At 43.6% G+C, this 18,961-nt stretch overlaps 1 protein-coding gene across 1 annotated transcript; it reads right to left on the bottom strand.

Annotated features, from left to right (window-relative positions):
- Positions 1-6,089: 6,089 nt before the first annotated feature.
- On the bottom strand, positions 6,090-17,961 carry LOC129699452 (cytochrome c oxidase assembly factor 6 homolog). Its single transcript, XM_055639262.1, has 3 exons — positions 17,842-17,961; positions 12,845-12,993; positions 6,090-8,000 (listed from the first exon to the last, which is right to left on the bottom strand). Exons 2-3 carry the CDS (start codon positions 12,986-12,988, stop codon positions 7,905-7,907), a joined length of 240 nt encoding a protein of 79 aa, XP_055495237.1. The 5' UTR covers positions 12,989-12,993; positions 17,842-17,961; the 3' UTR covers positions 6,090-7,904.
- Positions 17,962-18,961: the final 1,000 nt, after the last annotated feature.

Raw genomic sequence — 18,961 nt, 5'->3', positions numbered from 1 at the left:
TCTGACCCTGCCACCTTTGCTGAGCAACTCAACATCTATCACAGCAGGTTTGACAGGACACACCCCCAGAATGACTGGACCCTCACCAGCAGTTCATCAATCACAGTGGATAAAAGGAAGGTTACATCTATACTGGGCCGCATCAACCCTCACAAAGCTTCTGGCCCGGACAGGCTCAGGGGCAAGCTGCTGAGGGAATGCTCAGTTCAGCTGGGTGATGTTATCACTCAGCTATTCCAGCATCTCCTTGACTCCAGCTCTGTCCCACAGATGTGGAAGGAGTCCACACTCATACCGGTGCTGAAGAAATCTAACGCCAGGGAGATGAAGGACTACAGACCGGTGGCACTCACATCCATTCTTTCCAAGTGTATGGAGAGGGTGGTAAGTGATCACCTCACTGCTATGGTGGTGGACAGGCTTGACCCACTCCAGTTTGCCTATAAGGCAAGGCGTGGGGTGGAGGATGCCTGTTTGACTCTCCTGGACACAGTTAGCAGACAGCTGGACTCCCCACACCCCCACACACGGATTTTATTTATGGACTTTTCTTCAGCTTTTAACACAGTTAACACGGTCACCCTCTGCAACCGCCTTCTGGATCTACAAGTCAACCCATCACTTATCCTGTGGATAAAAGACTTTCTGCAGGACCGGCCTCAGCATGTGGTGGTAAATGGTTTTAAATCCAAGAACATGATTTTAAACACTGGTGTCCCCCAGGGTTGTGTCTTATCACCGATTTTATTTTCCATCTACACAAACAACATAACAAACAATAACAGTGACATTTCCCTTTTTAAGTATGCAGACGATATGGCCCTGGTGGCCCACATCAAGGATCACACTTCTCTGGCTGCCTACTATCAGCAGGTCAACACCCTGATGCTGTGGATCAAAGAGAGCTCTCTGGAGCTTAACATCTCCAAGACCAAGGAGTTGTAGGGGGAGGCGAACATCTTCCCCCCAACCTCTCTTTGAACCTCTGAGGCTGAATGGGCAGACAGTTGAGCAGGTAGAGGCCTTTAGAGGCCTTTAGAGGCAGGTAGAGATTGACACCCGCCTGTCCTTCTCCCAGCACACAGACTCTGTGTACAAGAAGGCACAGCAACGCCTGTTCCTGCTGAGGAAACTCAGGAGCTTTGATGTCAGACTGGACATTTTAACAGCTGTCTATAAATCACTTATAGAATTTGTACTCACCTTTAACATCACATCCTGGTTCACCCTCACCTCTGTCAAAGACAAATCAAAGCTTTCCCGGATCATCAATCAGGCAAGCAAAATAACTGGCAAAACTCAAAATCAATTATCAGTACTCCACACCCAGGCAGTTAAAAGGAAAGCCAATTTTATTACACAGGATCCCACCCACCCCCTGCACAAGTCTTTCCAACTTCTGCCATCAGGCTGCCGATATAAAGCCCCCCTATCCAAGAAAAACATCCACAAAAACTCATTCATACCCATTGCCATAAACAGCTTAAATAAAAAATGAACAATGGACAAATTAACCCTGACGCATTGTCACTTTACACGTATCCACAACTTTTATCTTGTCTATTTTTACAGTTTTTAACCTTTATATTTGCTTTTAAGATCGATACACACTGTGTGTGCTCGCAGAAATCTGTGTTGTATGACTGCTTATCAGTACATTGTCCTGTCTGTATGTTGAGCCACGTCAAAGAAGATTTTCTGTTACGACAGACAATAAAGTTTTCTGAATCTGAATCTGAATCTGAAGCCACAATTTTCTAGTTGTTTGAAAATGGCTGAAAACCACAAGCTGATGACTTGGAAATTCCAGCTTCCGATCATTACACTATTATTAATAGAGCTTTAAATGTCAAAGATACCTGGCCTCAATATCAACTTCATTCATTCCAACAAAGTTCTTCATCCATTCGAAAAATATGGTTGATATGGTCGTTAAAATATTTAATTACCATAATTTGTTTACCTTGAAAATGTGGCTGAGACTTTGTGCAATAAAACATTATATTTTCAGAAATTTAAATGAGAAGAGTTCCTAAATAGCAGAAATTTACCCTGGATCGGATTTCTGAAGATCAGGAAGACTGCAAAATGACACATCCCACACAAAAGCAGGCAAAACTGTTAACATCTCCTATGTGTGCTTTCCAGAGCACAATGTAAAAGTTGTGAATGCAGTCACTTTTGCTGTAATTACAATGGCAACAACAGGTCAATGAGTCCACAGTATACCCAAATACAAGAGGGAGAAATTACATTAGTGATTAACTTTGTGAATTATAGTTCAAATGTCACATGTCTGATACTACACAAAAAATGCACAATATTTTAGTGTCCTTTTTTAAAATAAACCCATCTAATTTGCAACTAGACAAACACTATGTATCAATGGAGACTGTTCCAAAGTTTGACCATAATCAGTCAATAACATATCGATATAATACACAAGTTACACATATTTTGTATTTGGCACTCTACAAGTGTCAATGCCAGCCCAAACAAGGATTCTTTTGATACTGGGAGAGAAAATATTTGCTTATGTGATCATTTGTGCACTCCAAAATGAAAAAGAGGAAAATGGTCTTCACTTCCTGAACCTGAACGAGTCTACAACGTTAATAATTTAAACCAACCACAGTGGCAGGACTTGATGCAGAATACACCACTGTTACAGTTAAAGGGGTGAATTGGGATGTTCTTTGAATATTTCTGAGAACAATGGAGACAGATTAATGGTTTAATACATGAACCATATTAATCAATAGACAATAGGTGCAGGAGTAGGCCTTTGGGCCCTTCGAGCCAGTACTGCCATTCAATGTGATCATGGCTGATCATCCACAATCAATACCCCGTTCCGGCCTTCTCCCCATATCCCCTGGCTCCGCATTCTTTAAGAGCTTTATCTAACTCTCTCTTGAAAATATCCAGAGAACCGGCCTCCAACCGCCTTCTGAGGCAGAGAAACCCACAGATTCACAACTCTCTGTGTGAAAAAGTGTTTCCGCATCTCCGTTCTAAATGGCTTACCCCTTATTCTTAAACTGTGGCCCCTGGTTCTGGACTCCCCCAACATCTGGAACATGTTTCATGCCTCTAGCGTGTCCAAACCCTTAATAATCCTTCAAAATTCACAACTCCATTCTATCAACATATGACAGTCCCACCATCCCGGGTATTAACCTGGTGAACCTACGCTGCACTCCCTCAATAGCAAGAATGTCCTTCCTCCAATTTAGAGACAAAAACTGCACACGATACTCTGTACAACTGCAGAAGAACCTCTTTGCTCCTATACTCAACTGCTCTTGTTATGAAGGCCAACATGCCATTCACTTTCTTCACTGCCTGCTGTACATGTATGCTTACTTTCACTGACAGATGGACAAGGACCCCCAGATCCCATTGTACTTCCCAATTTCCCAACTTGACACCATTTACATAATAATCTGCCATCCTGTTTTTGCCAGCAAAGTGGATTACCTCACATTCATCCATCTGCCAACTCACTCAACCTGTCCAAGTCACCCTGCATCCTCATCACAATTCACACTGCCATCCAGCTTTGTGTCATCTGCAAACTTGCTAATGTAACTTTTAATCCCTTCATCTAGATCCTTAATGTATATTGTAAATAACTGCGGTCCCAGCACGGAGCATAGAGGTACCCCACTAGTCACTGCCTGCCATTCTGAAAGGGACCTGTTAATCCCTGCTCTTTTGTCTCCTGTCTGCCAACCAATTTTCTATCCATGTCAGCACCCTACCCCCAATGCCATGTGCTCTAATTTTGCCCACTAATCTCCTATGTGGGACGTTATCAAATGATTTCTGAAAGTCCAGGTACACTACATCCACTGGTTCTCCCTTGTCCATTTTCCTAGTTACATCCTCAAAAAATTCCAGAAGATTAGTCAAGTATGATTTCCCCTTCGTAAATCCATGCTGACTCGGACCAATCCTGCTACTGCTATCCAAACGTGCCGTAATTTCATCTTTTAAAAATGACTACAGCATCTTCCCCATCATCGATGTCGGACTAACTGGTCTATAATTCCATTTTCTCTCTCCCGCCTTTCTTAAAAAGTGGGATAACATTAGCACCCCTCCAATCCACAGGAACTGATCCTGAATCTATAGAACATTGGAAAATGATCACTAATGCGTCCACGATTTCCAAAGCCACCTCCTTAAGTACCCTGGGATGCAGACCTGGGGATTTATCAGCCTTCGTAAGTCTACCTAACACAATTTCCTGCCTAATGTGCATTTCCTTCAGTTCATCTGTCCTCCTGGATCCTCTGGCCACTAGTACATCAGGGAGGTTGTTTGTGGCCTCCTTAGTGAAGACGGATCCAAAGAACCTGTTCCAACTCGTCTGCCATTTCCGGCTGATATTGTCTTTTCAGTTATCTTCTGTTGCTCTTTAAAAGCTACCCAATCCTCTGGCTTCCTGCTCATCTTTGCTATGTTATATCTTCTTTTATTTTTATACTGTCCCTGACAGCCACGATCATCCTTTACTCCCCTTGGAATCTTTCTTCCTCTTTGGAATAAACTGATCCTACACCTTCTATATTATTCCCAGAAATACCTGCCATTGTTGTTCCACTGTCATCCCTGCTAGGGTATCTTTCCAGTCAACTTTGGCCAGCTCTTCCTTCATGGCTCCATAGTCCTCTTTGTTCAACTGTAATACTGACACCTCCGATTTACCCTTCTCCCTCTCAAATTGTAGATTAAAATTTATCATAGTATGGTCACTACCTCTTAATGGCTCCTTTACCTTGAGTTCCCTTATCAAATCCGGTTCATTACACACTAAATCCAGAATTGCCTTCTCCCTGGTAGGCTTCAGTACAAGCTGCTCTAAGAATCCATCACAGAGACACTCCACAAACTCTCTTTCTTGGGTTCCAGTGCCAACCTGATTTTCCCAATCTACCAGCATGTTGAAATCTTCCATAACAACCGTAGCATTACCTTTATGACATGCCAATTTTAACTCGATTCAACTCGCACCCTGTATCCAGGCTTCTGGTTGGGGGCCTGTAGATAACTCCCATTAGGGTATTTTTACCCTTATAATTTCTCAGTTCTATCCACACTGACCCTAGATCTCCTGAATCTATGTTACCCCTCGCAAAGGATTGAATATCATTCCTCACCAACAGAGCTACCCCACCCCCTCTGCCCACCTGTCTGTCTTTTCAATAGGACGTATACCCTTGAATATTCAGTTCCCAGCCCTGGTCCTCTTGCAGCCACGTCTCTGTAATTCCCACATCATACTTGCCAATTTCTAACTGAGCCTCCACTTTATTTCTTATACTTCGCACATTCATAAACACTTTGACTTTGGTATTCACCTCCCCTCTCACACCAGTCACCTTTGGCCCTGACCTTACTCTTAACCCTTCTCGAACTTTCCTTCCCATTATTTTGGAAGTCTTTTGTAACTTTTCCTGTACTCACTTCCCCTTTAACTCTAGCTTTATACTCCCAATTTGTCAATCCCCCCCCCCCCCCCCCCACCCACTATTTAGTTTAAACCCCCCCCCCCCCCCCCCCCCCCCCCCCCCCCCCCCCCCCCCCCCCCCCCCCCCCCCCCCCCCCCCCCCCCCTCCACATGTTTAGCACTAGCAAGCCTGCCAGAACATTGGTTCCCCTTCAGTTAAGGTGTAACCTTCCCTTTTGTACAGGCCTCCCCTACCCCAGAAGGGATCCCAGTGGTCTATAAAGCTACATCCTTGCTCCCTGCACCAGCCTCCCAGCCACATTCAGATCCCCCATCTCCGTTCCTGCCCTCACTAGCACGAGGTACTGGAAGCAATCCAGAGATAACCACCCTAGAAGTCCTGTTTTTCAATCTTCTTCCTAAACTCTCTAAACTTGCGTTGCAGAACCTCCTTCCTCTTCTTCCCTACGTCGTTTGTGCCCACTGCCAGATGTTCACCTTCTGTCTCAAGGATGTTCTGAAGTTGGTTTGTGATATCTTGCAAACTGGCACCAGGGACTGCTTAAACCTGGAACTGCAGACACAATCAAGGTTGGTAGTCTCCCTAAAATCAACCAATACTCAAGCATTAATCCAGATCAACACCGAGAACATCAGATCTTTTATTCATACCGTGATTGCAATATTTTCTTATTATAGTCAAGCGAATCTATCCAGCAATCTTAAGTAGTCCAATTATATAATTATTTGGACTTTTATTATGCAGTATCTTTTGATTGAGTATTATATGGAGCAGTGGTTTTGCAGATTAATCTCTTCGTAAACCAGATAATAAGGTAAATTAAAGAATGATGCAACTACTGAACATCTATTGCAATGGAAGCTGATTACAGCAGCAGTTCTCAGAAGGGTTGAAGCCTTGGGTGGTTGGGCAATTCCCTCTGACCATTTTACAGTTGTGACATTACACACACACAAGAAAGATTCCCTTTGACTGTTATTTTCAGTGAAATGGCAAAGATGTTCTTTTTGAACTGTTCCATAGAAAACAGAAACCATACACTACTAACATATGGCCACTGCTGGCATCATCTTTCGTTATAATTATGCAATTATATTTTTAGATCTCTATAAAAGGGATAAGTACAATTCACATCACAGGATTTCTGGAACGTGTAAAAGTGCTTGCTTGTCGTTCTTGCACTTGTGTTTTTCAAGAACATTCTGCAGAAAAATGCTGGTTCTATCTTTCCAAAAGGATTAATTTATACATGTGATGGTAGACGAGCAGAGAAATTTGAAGATGTCATTCAACATTGTTCATTTGCATTCATATTTTGCCCATTTTGTACGGAGCAACTAATATATTAAATAAATAGGTAGACCCAAAATGCTGGAATAACAGCAGGACAGGCAGCATCTCCTTTCAGTCTCTCCACCACAAGCTGTTGTCAAACGATGAAGTTAATTAAACATGTTAAATTTAATAAATATGCATTACTCCAAATGTGTGCAGCAGCTGGTTATTTTGTACTATTTAAAGACAGCCATTTAAAGTGATAATTTGTTAAATTGAGACTTCTCAAAAGTGATATTACTTCAGATTCAGATTTGTTTTCAAGGTAATACAGAGAAAATTGTACATATTTTAAATAAATAGTTTAACCACAAATAGTTCCAGTTCTGTTGGAGAAATCCAGCTGGTGTAATATTTACTGGTTTACCAGCAGAGGGAGCATAATGTCCATGATGTATTTGAACATGGTTAAAAAATAACCTTGCATTGCTCGATTTTAAATCACATTCTCTGACATTCTGTATTAATTATAATTCTTAAAATGTTGATACAACAATGTCACAAGGATAGTGGAAATTAAAAGCCAAGTCAAAAGGTCAAAAGTCCATGCACCCATCAAACAATGGAGGAGTGGACAAATTTGCAACCACATAACTACAATTACACATCCAATCCTTGTGAATTTAGGCCACATTTGAAGTGTGGATTTGAAGGAGGATCATATTAGGATGGTCACATCACTATCACTAGATTTTGGATGTGAATAGATCAAGTGAATCAGACAGCATTATGTTATGCTGATTTTGGCTGCAGCTTTCCTTACATTGTAATCAGTATTAAATCAAATGATAACAGCACAATGCGACAATAAATGATGGTCATAATATTATTCTCTCTGGAACACAGAACTACAAAAGCAAACCACTGTGGATGCTGGAAATCTGAAATGGCATTGACCCAGGAACTTTAATTGTTTCTGATTTCACAGCTACTGCCTGGCCATTTCAGTATCTTCAACATTCATTTATTGCAGCACCGGAGTGTTTTTCTGAGGGCACAATTTCTTTTGTCCACTATAAAACATATGCTGTGATCAGTTCCCAATCAACAGCCACCGAAAGTTGGTTGAATGCAGTCTCTGCCGGCGGGTGGTTATAATTTGTCAGTGCTCTCCTGTGGCTGATATTCTACACTTTGTATTTTCGCCTTGTATTTCAGATAATCTCTTCTTTTGTCAAAATACTTGATCTGTTGAGTAAAGGGTAGTCTGTTAAAATAATCCACTGACAATGAGGAAGTAGATTGAATTGCATGGTAAATAGATTTACAGGTATACATGTCATGATGGGGTTAGCATTTATTGAGCATCCTTAAATGCCACGGGAATGGTATTCACCACTATCATGCAGGGAAGGTAACCCATTGGTGACTCCAATTTGTGATATAATTACCTTTCAAATGGGCCACTGAGCACTAAGTGTGGGGTTAATAAATGCTGGCCTTGCTTAAAGTACTAATATCTCATGAATACAGAGGAAATAAAGCCAATGAGAACTGACCTAACAAATCTCTTTGTTGAAGGAGCTGGTTGTTGTTGTACCTTCAGTCCAATTCTTGTTATCTATGTCCTGCTGACATCCTGGCTACTCAAACCTAAGCAGATGGGTCTGAAGGCAAGTCCTCTGGTTTGGGGTTGGTTTTAGATTTCTATGGCTCAGACTTGGATTCCGTGTCCTATCAAATCTCTAGGATCACCAGAAAGGGAAACAGAGTTAATGATTCAATTCAACAATGTAATCAGAACTTTTCACAGCAGGCCTGAAATAGTATGCTTCTCTCTTCACAGCTGCTACCTGACCTGATGAATGTTTCCTGCACCCACAGCATTCCTTCTTGTACTGGGGTTAGATAGTCCTGGAATACGCTTGCAATAAACTGATTATTAAAAAAACAGGATTCACCTTAAAATATTCAATTGAAAAAATGGGGCGCCTAAAGTTGAAAGAATTGCAGGCATTTCTGACAAGTTAGCTATCCAAAATCTTGCTGATTTTTCTCATTCCGACCACTCTCAGCCGTTGTTTGTTCTAAATATTTAACCATTTTGAGTTAAATATGTAACTAGGGAATGGCTCACCTACATCAGATTGAGCAGCAATGACATGCATCAGTCAGATTCATGTATAATTTGAATCTGTTGTCATCAATAATAACCTCCACTTTTATGGAGCAAAACATTCACTTCATGAGTAAGTTGCCAATTGGAGAGTCATCATCAGATTAAACAGAGTCAACACGTCTTCATGAGAAAATCATTGACACATTTAAAAAAGTTCCTCGAGGACATTGCAGTCAGATTGGATGTTTTTTTGGAAAGGCTTTCCAAAAAAAAAATGTTACTTCACAAGAGGTCTTAGTATTGGAAGTAATATATTTGCATGGACTGACTAACAGGAAGCAACAAAATTATGATTTTTAGGTTGGCAGCCTTACCTAGTGGGTTACTTCAGAAATCAATGGTAGGACCACAGTTGTTTCTGATATATATTAATGATTTAGAGGAAGTAAATGTGCTGCAGCCAGTTCTGCAAATCATGAAAAGTAGATGGGAAGGCAAATATTAAGAGAATACAAATAGTTTGCAAGGAGATATCAATAGGTTAAGTGACTAGCCAACAATTTGGCAAATGGAAGATAGACACAAAAAGCTGGAGTAACTCAGCGGGACAGGCAGCATCTCTGGAGAGAAGGAATGGGTGACCTTCTCGAGACCCTTCTTCAGACTTCAGTCCAGGAACATCCACTACAGTACAGCTATACTGGTAAAACTTCAAAATAGTTATTTGGGAAGGGCAGCAAGGACAATCCAGAGAACCAGTGCGTAAGTTACTGAAGGGAATTCTGATGGAGAGGATTTTATAGCTTCAGTGAAGGTTTGATTAGTGATAGCACAGCGTTTTGTGCTGAAAATTGTGCCTCAGAAATCTGGTTTTTGAAGAGATAACCAAGATGAATTGTAAGAACAGAGCAGTGGACAGTGCCAATATGGACTTTAGCCAGGTGTTTGATAATGTCCCACATGGTAGACTAGATCGCATGTGATCCAGAGAGTGCTTGCAGATTGGACGCGTAATTGGCTTGATTGTAGCAGCAGAGCGATGGTGGAAGATTTCTTTGCACTGGATGCCTGCGATTAGTAGCGTGCCACCGGGAATGGTGTTGGCCCCATTGTTGTTCATTATTTATGTAAACAATTTGAATGAGAATGTGCAGGGCATGGTTAGCAAGTTTCCATATGACATTAAAATAGGTAGCGTCATAGACAATGAAGATTATCGATAGTTACAGCAAGAGCTTGATCAGTTGGGCGAATGGAATGAAATGTTCAAGGAATGTAAATGTCAATTAATTCAGATGTGTGAGGTGTTGCATTTTCTGAAGTCAAATCTGGGTAGGATTTCACAGTAAATGGTGGAGCCCTGAGGAGTGTTATAGAACAGAGGGACCCAAGAGTACAGTACGCAGTTCCTTGAATGTGGTGTGACAGATTTTTTTTTTAAAGTGCTGGAGCAACTCAGCAGCTCAGGGGGCATCTCAGGAGGACATGGATGGGCAACGTTTCAGGTCAGAACCCTTCTTCAGATTGACTGTATCTACAGTATGAATATTGAAATTTCCAATTTTAGATAACAACACCCCTTTTCTTTCTCGTGCATCACACTGGTGTGCACCTATTTCTCCCACTATCTCACCCCCATCCCCTTCCATCTATAGCCCTCCCTCTGGCTTCACATTTCACTCCTCTTCATTCTTCATCTTATACCCTTTTGTCTCCTTTTCATCTCTGGGCTTTGACCACCCCTCTGCCACTCAAACCTCCCTCAAATGTATCCACCTATCACTTGCCATGGTTGTACCACCCCCGCCTCTTTCCCAGCATTCTTCCTCCATATTACATTCAGAAACATTGCATAACCATGTCCTCCAGAAATGTCATGTGACCCGCTGAGTTATTCCAACAGTGTATTTTTTTGTTGTAAACCAGCAATTACAGTTCCTTGTGTCTCCATGTCACATGTAACAGTTATGTTTCAACAATAGAACATGTTGGTGATGCCACACTTCAAGTTTTATGTTTGATTGTGGTCACCCTGCTGTAGGAAAGACATCATTAAGCTAGAAAGGATGCAAAGATTTACGAGAATATTGCCAAAACTCAAGGGCTTGAGCTATAGTGAAAGGTTGGGCAGGCTAAGACTTATGTTTGGAGCTTAGGAATCTGACAAGAGTTATATGAAACTATGAGCACATAGATATGGTGAATGTACACCATCCTTTTCCCACAGAAGGGGAATCAAAACTCGAGGGCATAGGTTTAAAGTGAGAGGGGAAAGATTAAAAAGGGATCAGAGGGGCAATTTTGTGCACAGGGAGTGGTAAGTATACGAGCTCCCAAATGAAGTGGTAACGGCAGGTACAATAACAACATTTAAAAGACATTTGCACAGGTACATGGAGAGGAAAGGTTTTGAGGGATATGAGCCAAACACGGGCAAGTAGGACCAGCAAAGACGGGCATCTTGGTCGGCAAGGATAAGTAGGGGCGATTCCGTGCTGCATAACTCTGGGTGTCATGTGGGAAAAGGTGAAGTGGTTCACTTTGAAAGGATGAAATGATAAAGTAGATTGTTAATTAAGTAATTTAATTTTATTTAGAAAGCCACAGCACCGTGTGATTCAGAACCTTGTATATGGGGCATGGAAAGCTGACACGCAGGTTGCAACATTCCATTAGCTTGGGAAAGCTAATGGAATGTTGGCCTTCATATCAAGGTGGTCAGTGTATTATTGTGCAAGGAACTAGTGTAACCACATCCTGAGCACCGTACATTTGCTCCCCTTATTTACAGTAAAATATATTATCATTGGAGGCATTTCAGAAAAGGTTCATTAGGACACCCCTGGCTATATATGGAATGTATTAGGAGGAAGGGTTGAACAGATTGGGTTTAGCAAAGTAAGAGGCAACCTTACTAAACTGTATACAATTCTAAAGGGGCAGGGACAGTGCTGGGAGAATGTTTCCCCTTGTGGGAGATTTCTGGGCCAAAGGGCAAACTCGGAATAAAGGGGTGTTAAAATAGACAACAAACAATAGGTGCAGGAGTAGGCCATTTGGCACCGAGCCAGCACTGCCATTCAATGTGATCATGGCTGATCATCCCCAATCAGTACCCCGCTCCTGCCTTCTCCCCATATCCCCTGACTCCGTTATATTGTACTCTGTATACTCGAATATATTCAAAGCTGCAATAGATTTTTAAACTGTAGATTATGGGCATTGGGTGGGAAAATGGCCAAGGGAAGTTAGATTAGTCATAATCTTATTGAATGGTGGAGCAGGCTTGGGGACCAAATGTAGACATGGCCACATGTCAGAAGATCAAAGATTCGGTAAAAGGTCATAAAGGGCGCTGTGAAGGAAAAAAGAGGTAGAAAGAATCAGGAAAGGAGTTCCAGAAGTGTGGGCCTGGCAGCTGCAACCATGTGCACCATTGACACGGTACTTAAATCCATGGGAAAGCAAGGGGACAAAAATTAAAGGAGTGCAGATTTGTAAATAGATCTTGGTGTTCTGATTAATGATTAATGTTTAATGTTTGAAGAAGGGTTTCGGCCCAAACGTTGCCTATTTCCTTTGCTCCATAGATGCTGCTGTACCCGCTGAGTTTCTCCAGCTTTTTTGTGTACCTTCGATTCTCCAGCATCTGCAGTTCCTTCTTAAACAATGTTTAATGTTTTATGTGTCATTCCTAACTATCACTGTATGTCATGTTGTCACTTGCGGGCAGAGCAATTTCCTTGTATGTGAATACTTGGCCAATAAACTTATTCATCCATTCATTTATATTCATCTCTAAGTAAGACACCAATCTCAAGAATAGCCCTCGAGGTACAATACTCTCTCACTCAGTGTGTAGACATACTGAGTGAGAGAGTGTGAAGTTATTTTTGGGTGGATGTATTAAGATGGGCAAAGTAGTACTCCTGATCTTGTTTTTTGTTTAAAACACTGTGATTTCAATACTTACCCACTGCTGTGGGCAGCTGCCTTCGAATAATATTCTGGATTTCTGACACAGTGAAAAGTCTTCATCCGTCTGATCCAGACACTGCCAGTACTTGTCCCTTGCTCCCCAACAGTTCTTCCTCTCTTCTGCTGTTGGAGCAGTCATTCTGCCTGAGAAATTATAATTTATATATAGATCATTGTGTTTATACAATATGGCTGTCATAATGAGGGTCCTTCAGGGCACATGTAGGAAAGAACTGCAGATGCTGGTTAAATCGAAGGTAGACGCAAAATGCTGGAGTAACTCAGCGGGACCGACAGCATCTCTGAGGAGGATTGGGTGACATTTCGAGTCGTGACCCTTTTTAGGGTCTCGACCCGAAACTTCACACATTCCTTCTCTCCAGAGATGCTGCCTGTCCCCACTGAGTTACTCCAGCATTTTGTTGTCCTTCAAGGCATGGTCAGAGATTAGATTTGTTTCCACATAAGACCATGTTAGTTCACACTTCATGTAACCACCATCCAGGGAAATAAACAGCCTGAAACATCGACAAACACCTTTTCCCTCCACAGATGCAGCTTGCCCCACTGAGTACATTCAGCATTCTGTTTTTTTTTAATCCTATTTGCACTCATGTGTAAACATGTCCAATATCAGACCCCTAAAACAGCCACAATTCTGATCTCTATCATGGGAGGAGATTACCATATGGACGAATGACATGATTCAGGGATGTGCTCAAACTTTCCTTGAAGACGTGCAACATCCCCAGACTCTTGGGAATCTCTGGCGCATGACCAATCAAATTGGGGAAGGAACATTTGCCTGGGAAATAATCCTCCAATGTTATCACTAAGCTCCAAGACCAAGCCCTCTGTAGCTTTCTTTGCATTTGGATCCTTGACTTTCTCATCTGCAGACCAAAGCACTATCTTATTGACTATCTATGCATGTGTACCTCAGTGCTGCTTGCTCAGTCCCCGTCTCTATACTCTTTCCATTCATGACTGTGTAGCCAAGCACAGTTCCAATGCCGGAAAGGCCACTGCTGTTTGTCAAAGTACGAGTCTGCGTATGGTAGATTGATTGATTCAATACATTTTATTATCCAAGTATGTATACATACAAAGAATTTGCCTTGGTGCTTTGCTCGCTAGTAGCAACGATATACAGTAGACAATTAAAAATAAACATTATAAATTAAACATGTGAAGAATAAAATACCAGAGCAAAAGGAGGCTACAAACTGCTGAGTAGGAAGCTACTTGGCTGCTGTGTAGAGCTACTGCTCATGGAAAAAAAGCTGTTTTTATGTCTGGCTGTGGCGGCTTTGACAGTCTGGAGTGGGTGGGGAAGGGTCCAGTCTTTGTAGACTGGAGTCAAGCTGTGAGTAGGTGTGAAGTGGTGATTAGGGAGGACTGGGAAGGAGGGGGGTAGGGGGCACTGGGGTTATTTTTCTGTCTATCGAACCTGCTGACGATTGTCCACGGAGCGGGGGGGGGTTTCCTCTTGTAGCTGGTGATTTCTTGCAAGCCCTTCCACACTGAAGAAGTCTTACCTTTGTCCCCCTCCGTCCCCACCTCAATGAGTTCCGCGCCCACCACGACTTGGAGCTCTTCTACCGTCGCCTCCGCCTCACTGCGCACTTCCATGGGAAGGAGTCCTCGCCCCCCATTGATGACCCCTTTTCCCGTCTCCAACGCACCCCCTCCTCATGGAAACACCCTCATGAGCTCCCGGCTTTGGAACTCTTTATCCAAAACTGCCGTTGCGACGTCAACCGCCTCAACTTCTCAACTCCCCTGTCTCACTACAATCTCCCCCCCCCCTGAACGCACTGCCATCGAATCACTCCGCATCAACCCAGATTGGGTTATCAAACCAGCCGACAAGGGAGGTGCCGTGGTAGTCTGGCGCGTCGATCTCTACAAAGCTGAGGCCACGCGCCAACTCTCGGACACCTCCTCCTACTTACCCCTGGACCATGACCCCACTGACGAGCACCAGGCCACCGTCTCTAGCACCATCACCGACTTCATCAACTCCCACGCCCTGTCCGACCAAGCCTCCAACCTCACCGTTCCCCAACCCCGCTTTTACCTTCTCCCTAAAATCCACAAACCTGACTGTCCCATCGTCCCATTGTCTCTGCCTGTTCGTGCCCCACCGAACTCATTTCCACATACCTTGACTCCATCCTATCCCCCTTGGTCAAATCCCTTCCTACCTATGTTCAAGACACCTCAGACACTCTCCGCCGCCTCCTCTATTTCCATTCTCTAGGCCCTCACCCCCTCATCTTCACCATGGACGTCCAGTCACTCTACACCTCCATCCCCCACCAGGATGGCCTCAAAGCCCTCCGGTTCTTCCTCGACCAGAGGAGCAACCTATACCCAGCCACTGACACTCTCCTCCGCCTAGCAGAGCTGGTCCTTACCCTCAATAACTTCACGTTTGACTCCTCCCATTTCCTCCAAACACAAAGCGTAGCTATGGGCACATGCATGGGCCCCAGCTACGCCTGCCTCTTTGTCGGGTACGTCGAACAATCCTTGTTCAATACGTACCAGGGCCCCATCCCCGACCTCTACCTCCGTTACATCGACGACTGCTTTGGGGCCACCTCCTGCTCCCACACACAACTGACTGTCTTCATCCACTTCACCACCAAATTCCATCCGGCACTCAAATACACCTGGACCATTCCTTGACCTCACTATCTCCATCGCAGATGATAGACTTCTGACCGATATCCACTATAAACCCACTGACTCCCATGGCTATCTGGACTACACTTCTTCCCACCCCGCTTCCTGTAAGGACTCCATCGCCTACTCCCAACTCCGCCGCCTACGCCGCATCTGCTCCCAGGATGAGGCGTTCCACACCAGGGCATCTGAAATCTCCTCATTCTTCAGGGAACAGGGGTTTCCCTCCTCCACCATAGATAAGGCTCGCAGCAGGGTCTCTTCCATACCCCGCAACACTGCTCTCTCTCCCCATCCCCGCACTCGCAACAAGGGCAGAGTCCCCCTAGTCCTCACCTTTCACCCCACCAGCCGTCACATACAACAAAAAATCCTCCGTCATTTTCACCACCTCCAACGTGACCCCACCACTCGCCACATCTTCCCATCACCCCCCATGTCTGCCTTCCACAAAGACCGCTCCCTCCGCAACTCCCTTGTCAATTCTTCCCTTCCCTCTCGTACCACCCCCTCCCCGGGCACTTTCCGTTGCAACCGCAAGAAATGCAACACCTGTCCCTTTACCTCCTGCCTCGACTCCATTCAAGGACCCAAGCTGTCGTTCCAGGTGCGACAGAGATTCACCTGTATCTCCTCCAACCTCATCTACTGCATCCGCTGCTCTAGATGTCAGCTGATCTACATCGGTGAGACTAAGTTGAGGTTGGGCGATCGTTTCGCCGAACACCTCCGCTCGGTCCGCAAGAACCTACCTGACCTCCCGGTGGCTCAGTACTTCAACTCCCCCTTCCATTCCCAATCCGACCTCTCTGTCCTGGGTCGCCTCCATTGCCAGAGTGAGCAACACTGGAAATTGGAGGAACAGCACCTCATATTCAGCTTGGGGAGTCTGCATCCTGCGGGCATGAACATTGAATTCTCCCAATTTTGTTAGTCCTTGTTGTCTCCCCCCCCTTCCTCAGCCCTCGGGCTGTCTCCTCCCATCCCCCAGCCCTCGGGCTCCTCCTCCTTTTTCCTTCCTTCTCCCCGCAACCCCCTATCAGTCTGAAGAAGGGTTTCGGCCCGATTTCTCCTCCTCCTATTTCCTTCGCTCCATAGATGCTGCTGCACCCACTGAGTTTCTCCAGCATTTTTGTGTACCAAGGAATTAATTGTTCTCTTCAGAAAAGGGAAGTCCAGAGACCATATGTACACTTTCATTGGTGGATCGGTGGTGGAGTTAGCAGCTTTAAATTCCTGGGAGTTAAAATCTTGGATGAGCTTTCTGGACCCACCCTATGGATGTAATTATGAAGAGGGTGTGTCAGCACCTCTACTTGCTGAGAAGTTTAAAGAGATTTGGCATATCACAGAATACTCAAGCATTTGTCTGCAGAAGAAGTTAAAACGTCTCTGGCCTGGTTGCAACCTGGGCAGGTATTGCAATTCCAATGTACAGGTTTGCAAAAAAAATTTGAGACAGAGCCCAGTCAATCTCAGGCAGTGACTCCCACTATCAAAAGCATCCACATGAGGCATTATCTCAAGAAACCACAATTCTTGCTGCTATCATACAGCGAGAAGTACAGAAGCCTGACGTCACACACCACCAGATTCAGGAACAGCTTCTTTCCTACAACCATCTGGTTCTTGAACCTACCTGCACAACCCTAATCCTAACTTAGCAATGAAACACTAATGATTACTCCTTGCACTCCCATGGATGTTTCAATTGTATATTTGGAACCTGGGGACCCCAGGATTTCCGCCCATGCGATCCATCCCTTCCTGAAATGGTGATGGGACAATCACCATTAGTCCCATCACCTTGACCACCAAGGTCAAGTCTGGTGGACTCTCAAAGAGAGAAATTTCAGCTACCTTTGTAATTCTTTTCTTCGATCAAGTTTTATCCTCAAACTATCAAGTGCTAGTGATGTTCAGCTGCAAACCTTAACTTACGAAGAATGCTGATCTTTTGGCCTGTGATAATTTTACTTTTCTGAGATTACTAATTTAATAGCAGAATAATCTGCGGTACGGGCTGCGATGACAGCGTCGGAAGCCCCGCGGAGAAAGGAACTGAACCTTTGTCACGAGTCTGCACTCTTTTCCCCCTTTACATTTCCAACCTATGTGAGTCCCCGCCCATCCCCAGCCAAAGGTTTCGGCCACGTTATCGGTGGCACACCTGCTGCCAGGGTATTTGAGGCTGAGAATCTCTGACAGTCATCGCAACACCGATCCTGGGATCATTCTGACTACCTCAAGGCCCCGAACTATGCACAGGATTAACTACATTTCCGTATTCACGAGCTTCACCTTCCGATCTGCGACCTTCGGTCCGCTGCTTATCCTAAAATGGCAGCGGATGTCAGCGTTTACCTCCGGAACTCATGGCAATGGCCAAGCGAGCTGGTGGGAAGTTCCTTACGTAACGCACAAAGCAGTTCCGGTGATCATGGAGTCGATCAAGGATCCTCCGCTATAGGATCGTTGCAGTGGATGGCGGCGCCACCGCCATCTTTCATCAAGGCAACACGGAGTCCGGATACTTGGATCTGCCAGCCCAAGATAACGGGAATATGCTCCATCAACCACTAATGACCCCGTTACTGAATCGCGTTTGCGACTGAAATTAAGGTGATTACAGATATAGACACAAGAGACTCGGATACTGGAATCTTGAGCGAAAAACAAACTAGCAATGTTACAAATTTTTGAAATTTTAAAAAATCAAGTCTGCAATTTATCCCACCAGATAAAGCATAAAAATACGTTTAATTTGACACTTAATTCACTTTCATATCTTCAGTATTAAAAAAGTTATGGCCATTTTCATACTAGGAAATTAGCATCTTGTTCCATATTGCTTTTGCATTGACTTAACACAAAAACTGTGATCGAGGACAGTCAAAAGACCATAACTTTCTTAAAAATTAAGAGAACTGAATGAAATTTTCAATTATAGATTAAAGCATTCTGAAACAAATATAAAATATCTTACTTGGATGACCTGAAATTAAAGCATATAATTAGTTAATTACCTAATTGTAGTCAATTACAAAATTGACCGTAGTGACGGAACTAGTAATAAACACCCAGACTGCCTTGAAAATTCAAAAATGTGATATTCTCAAGACCCGAACTTTAATATTATTGTATTATATGCTGTAAGTCCGTAACAGATAGGTAAATAAATTACAATTTCTAGCAATAGATCAAGTCTTTATGGAGAAGATCAGTTGCTAGGTGGTACATTGGCAAATTCTAATCAGTAGCATCATCATACTCCTCAGATTGTAACCAATAAGCAACTCTGTACACCTTGTTTTTCCTCAACTTTTCAATTTTGGCATTATAAACTATGGGTTTTTGCTCTTCAAACCACGCATGACATGCCTTTCTGCCCACCACTTTCCCATTAAGAATGTCCTGTAGA

This window comes from Leucoraja erinacea, chromosome 8 (genome assembly GCF_028641065.1).
Source record: "Leucoraja erinacea ecotype New England chromosome 8, Leri_hhj_1, whole genome shotgun sequence".
In the NCBI taxonomy this organism is placed as follows: Eukaryota; Metazoa; Chordata; class Chondrichthyes; order Rajiformes; family Rajidae; genus Leucoraja; species Leucoraja erinaceus.
The sequence above is the reverse complement of the archived record's forward strand: the minus strand, read 5'-3'. Positions and strand labels throughout refer to the sequence as shown.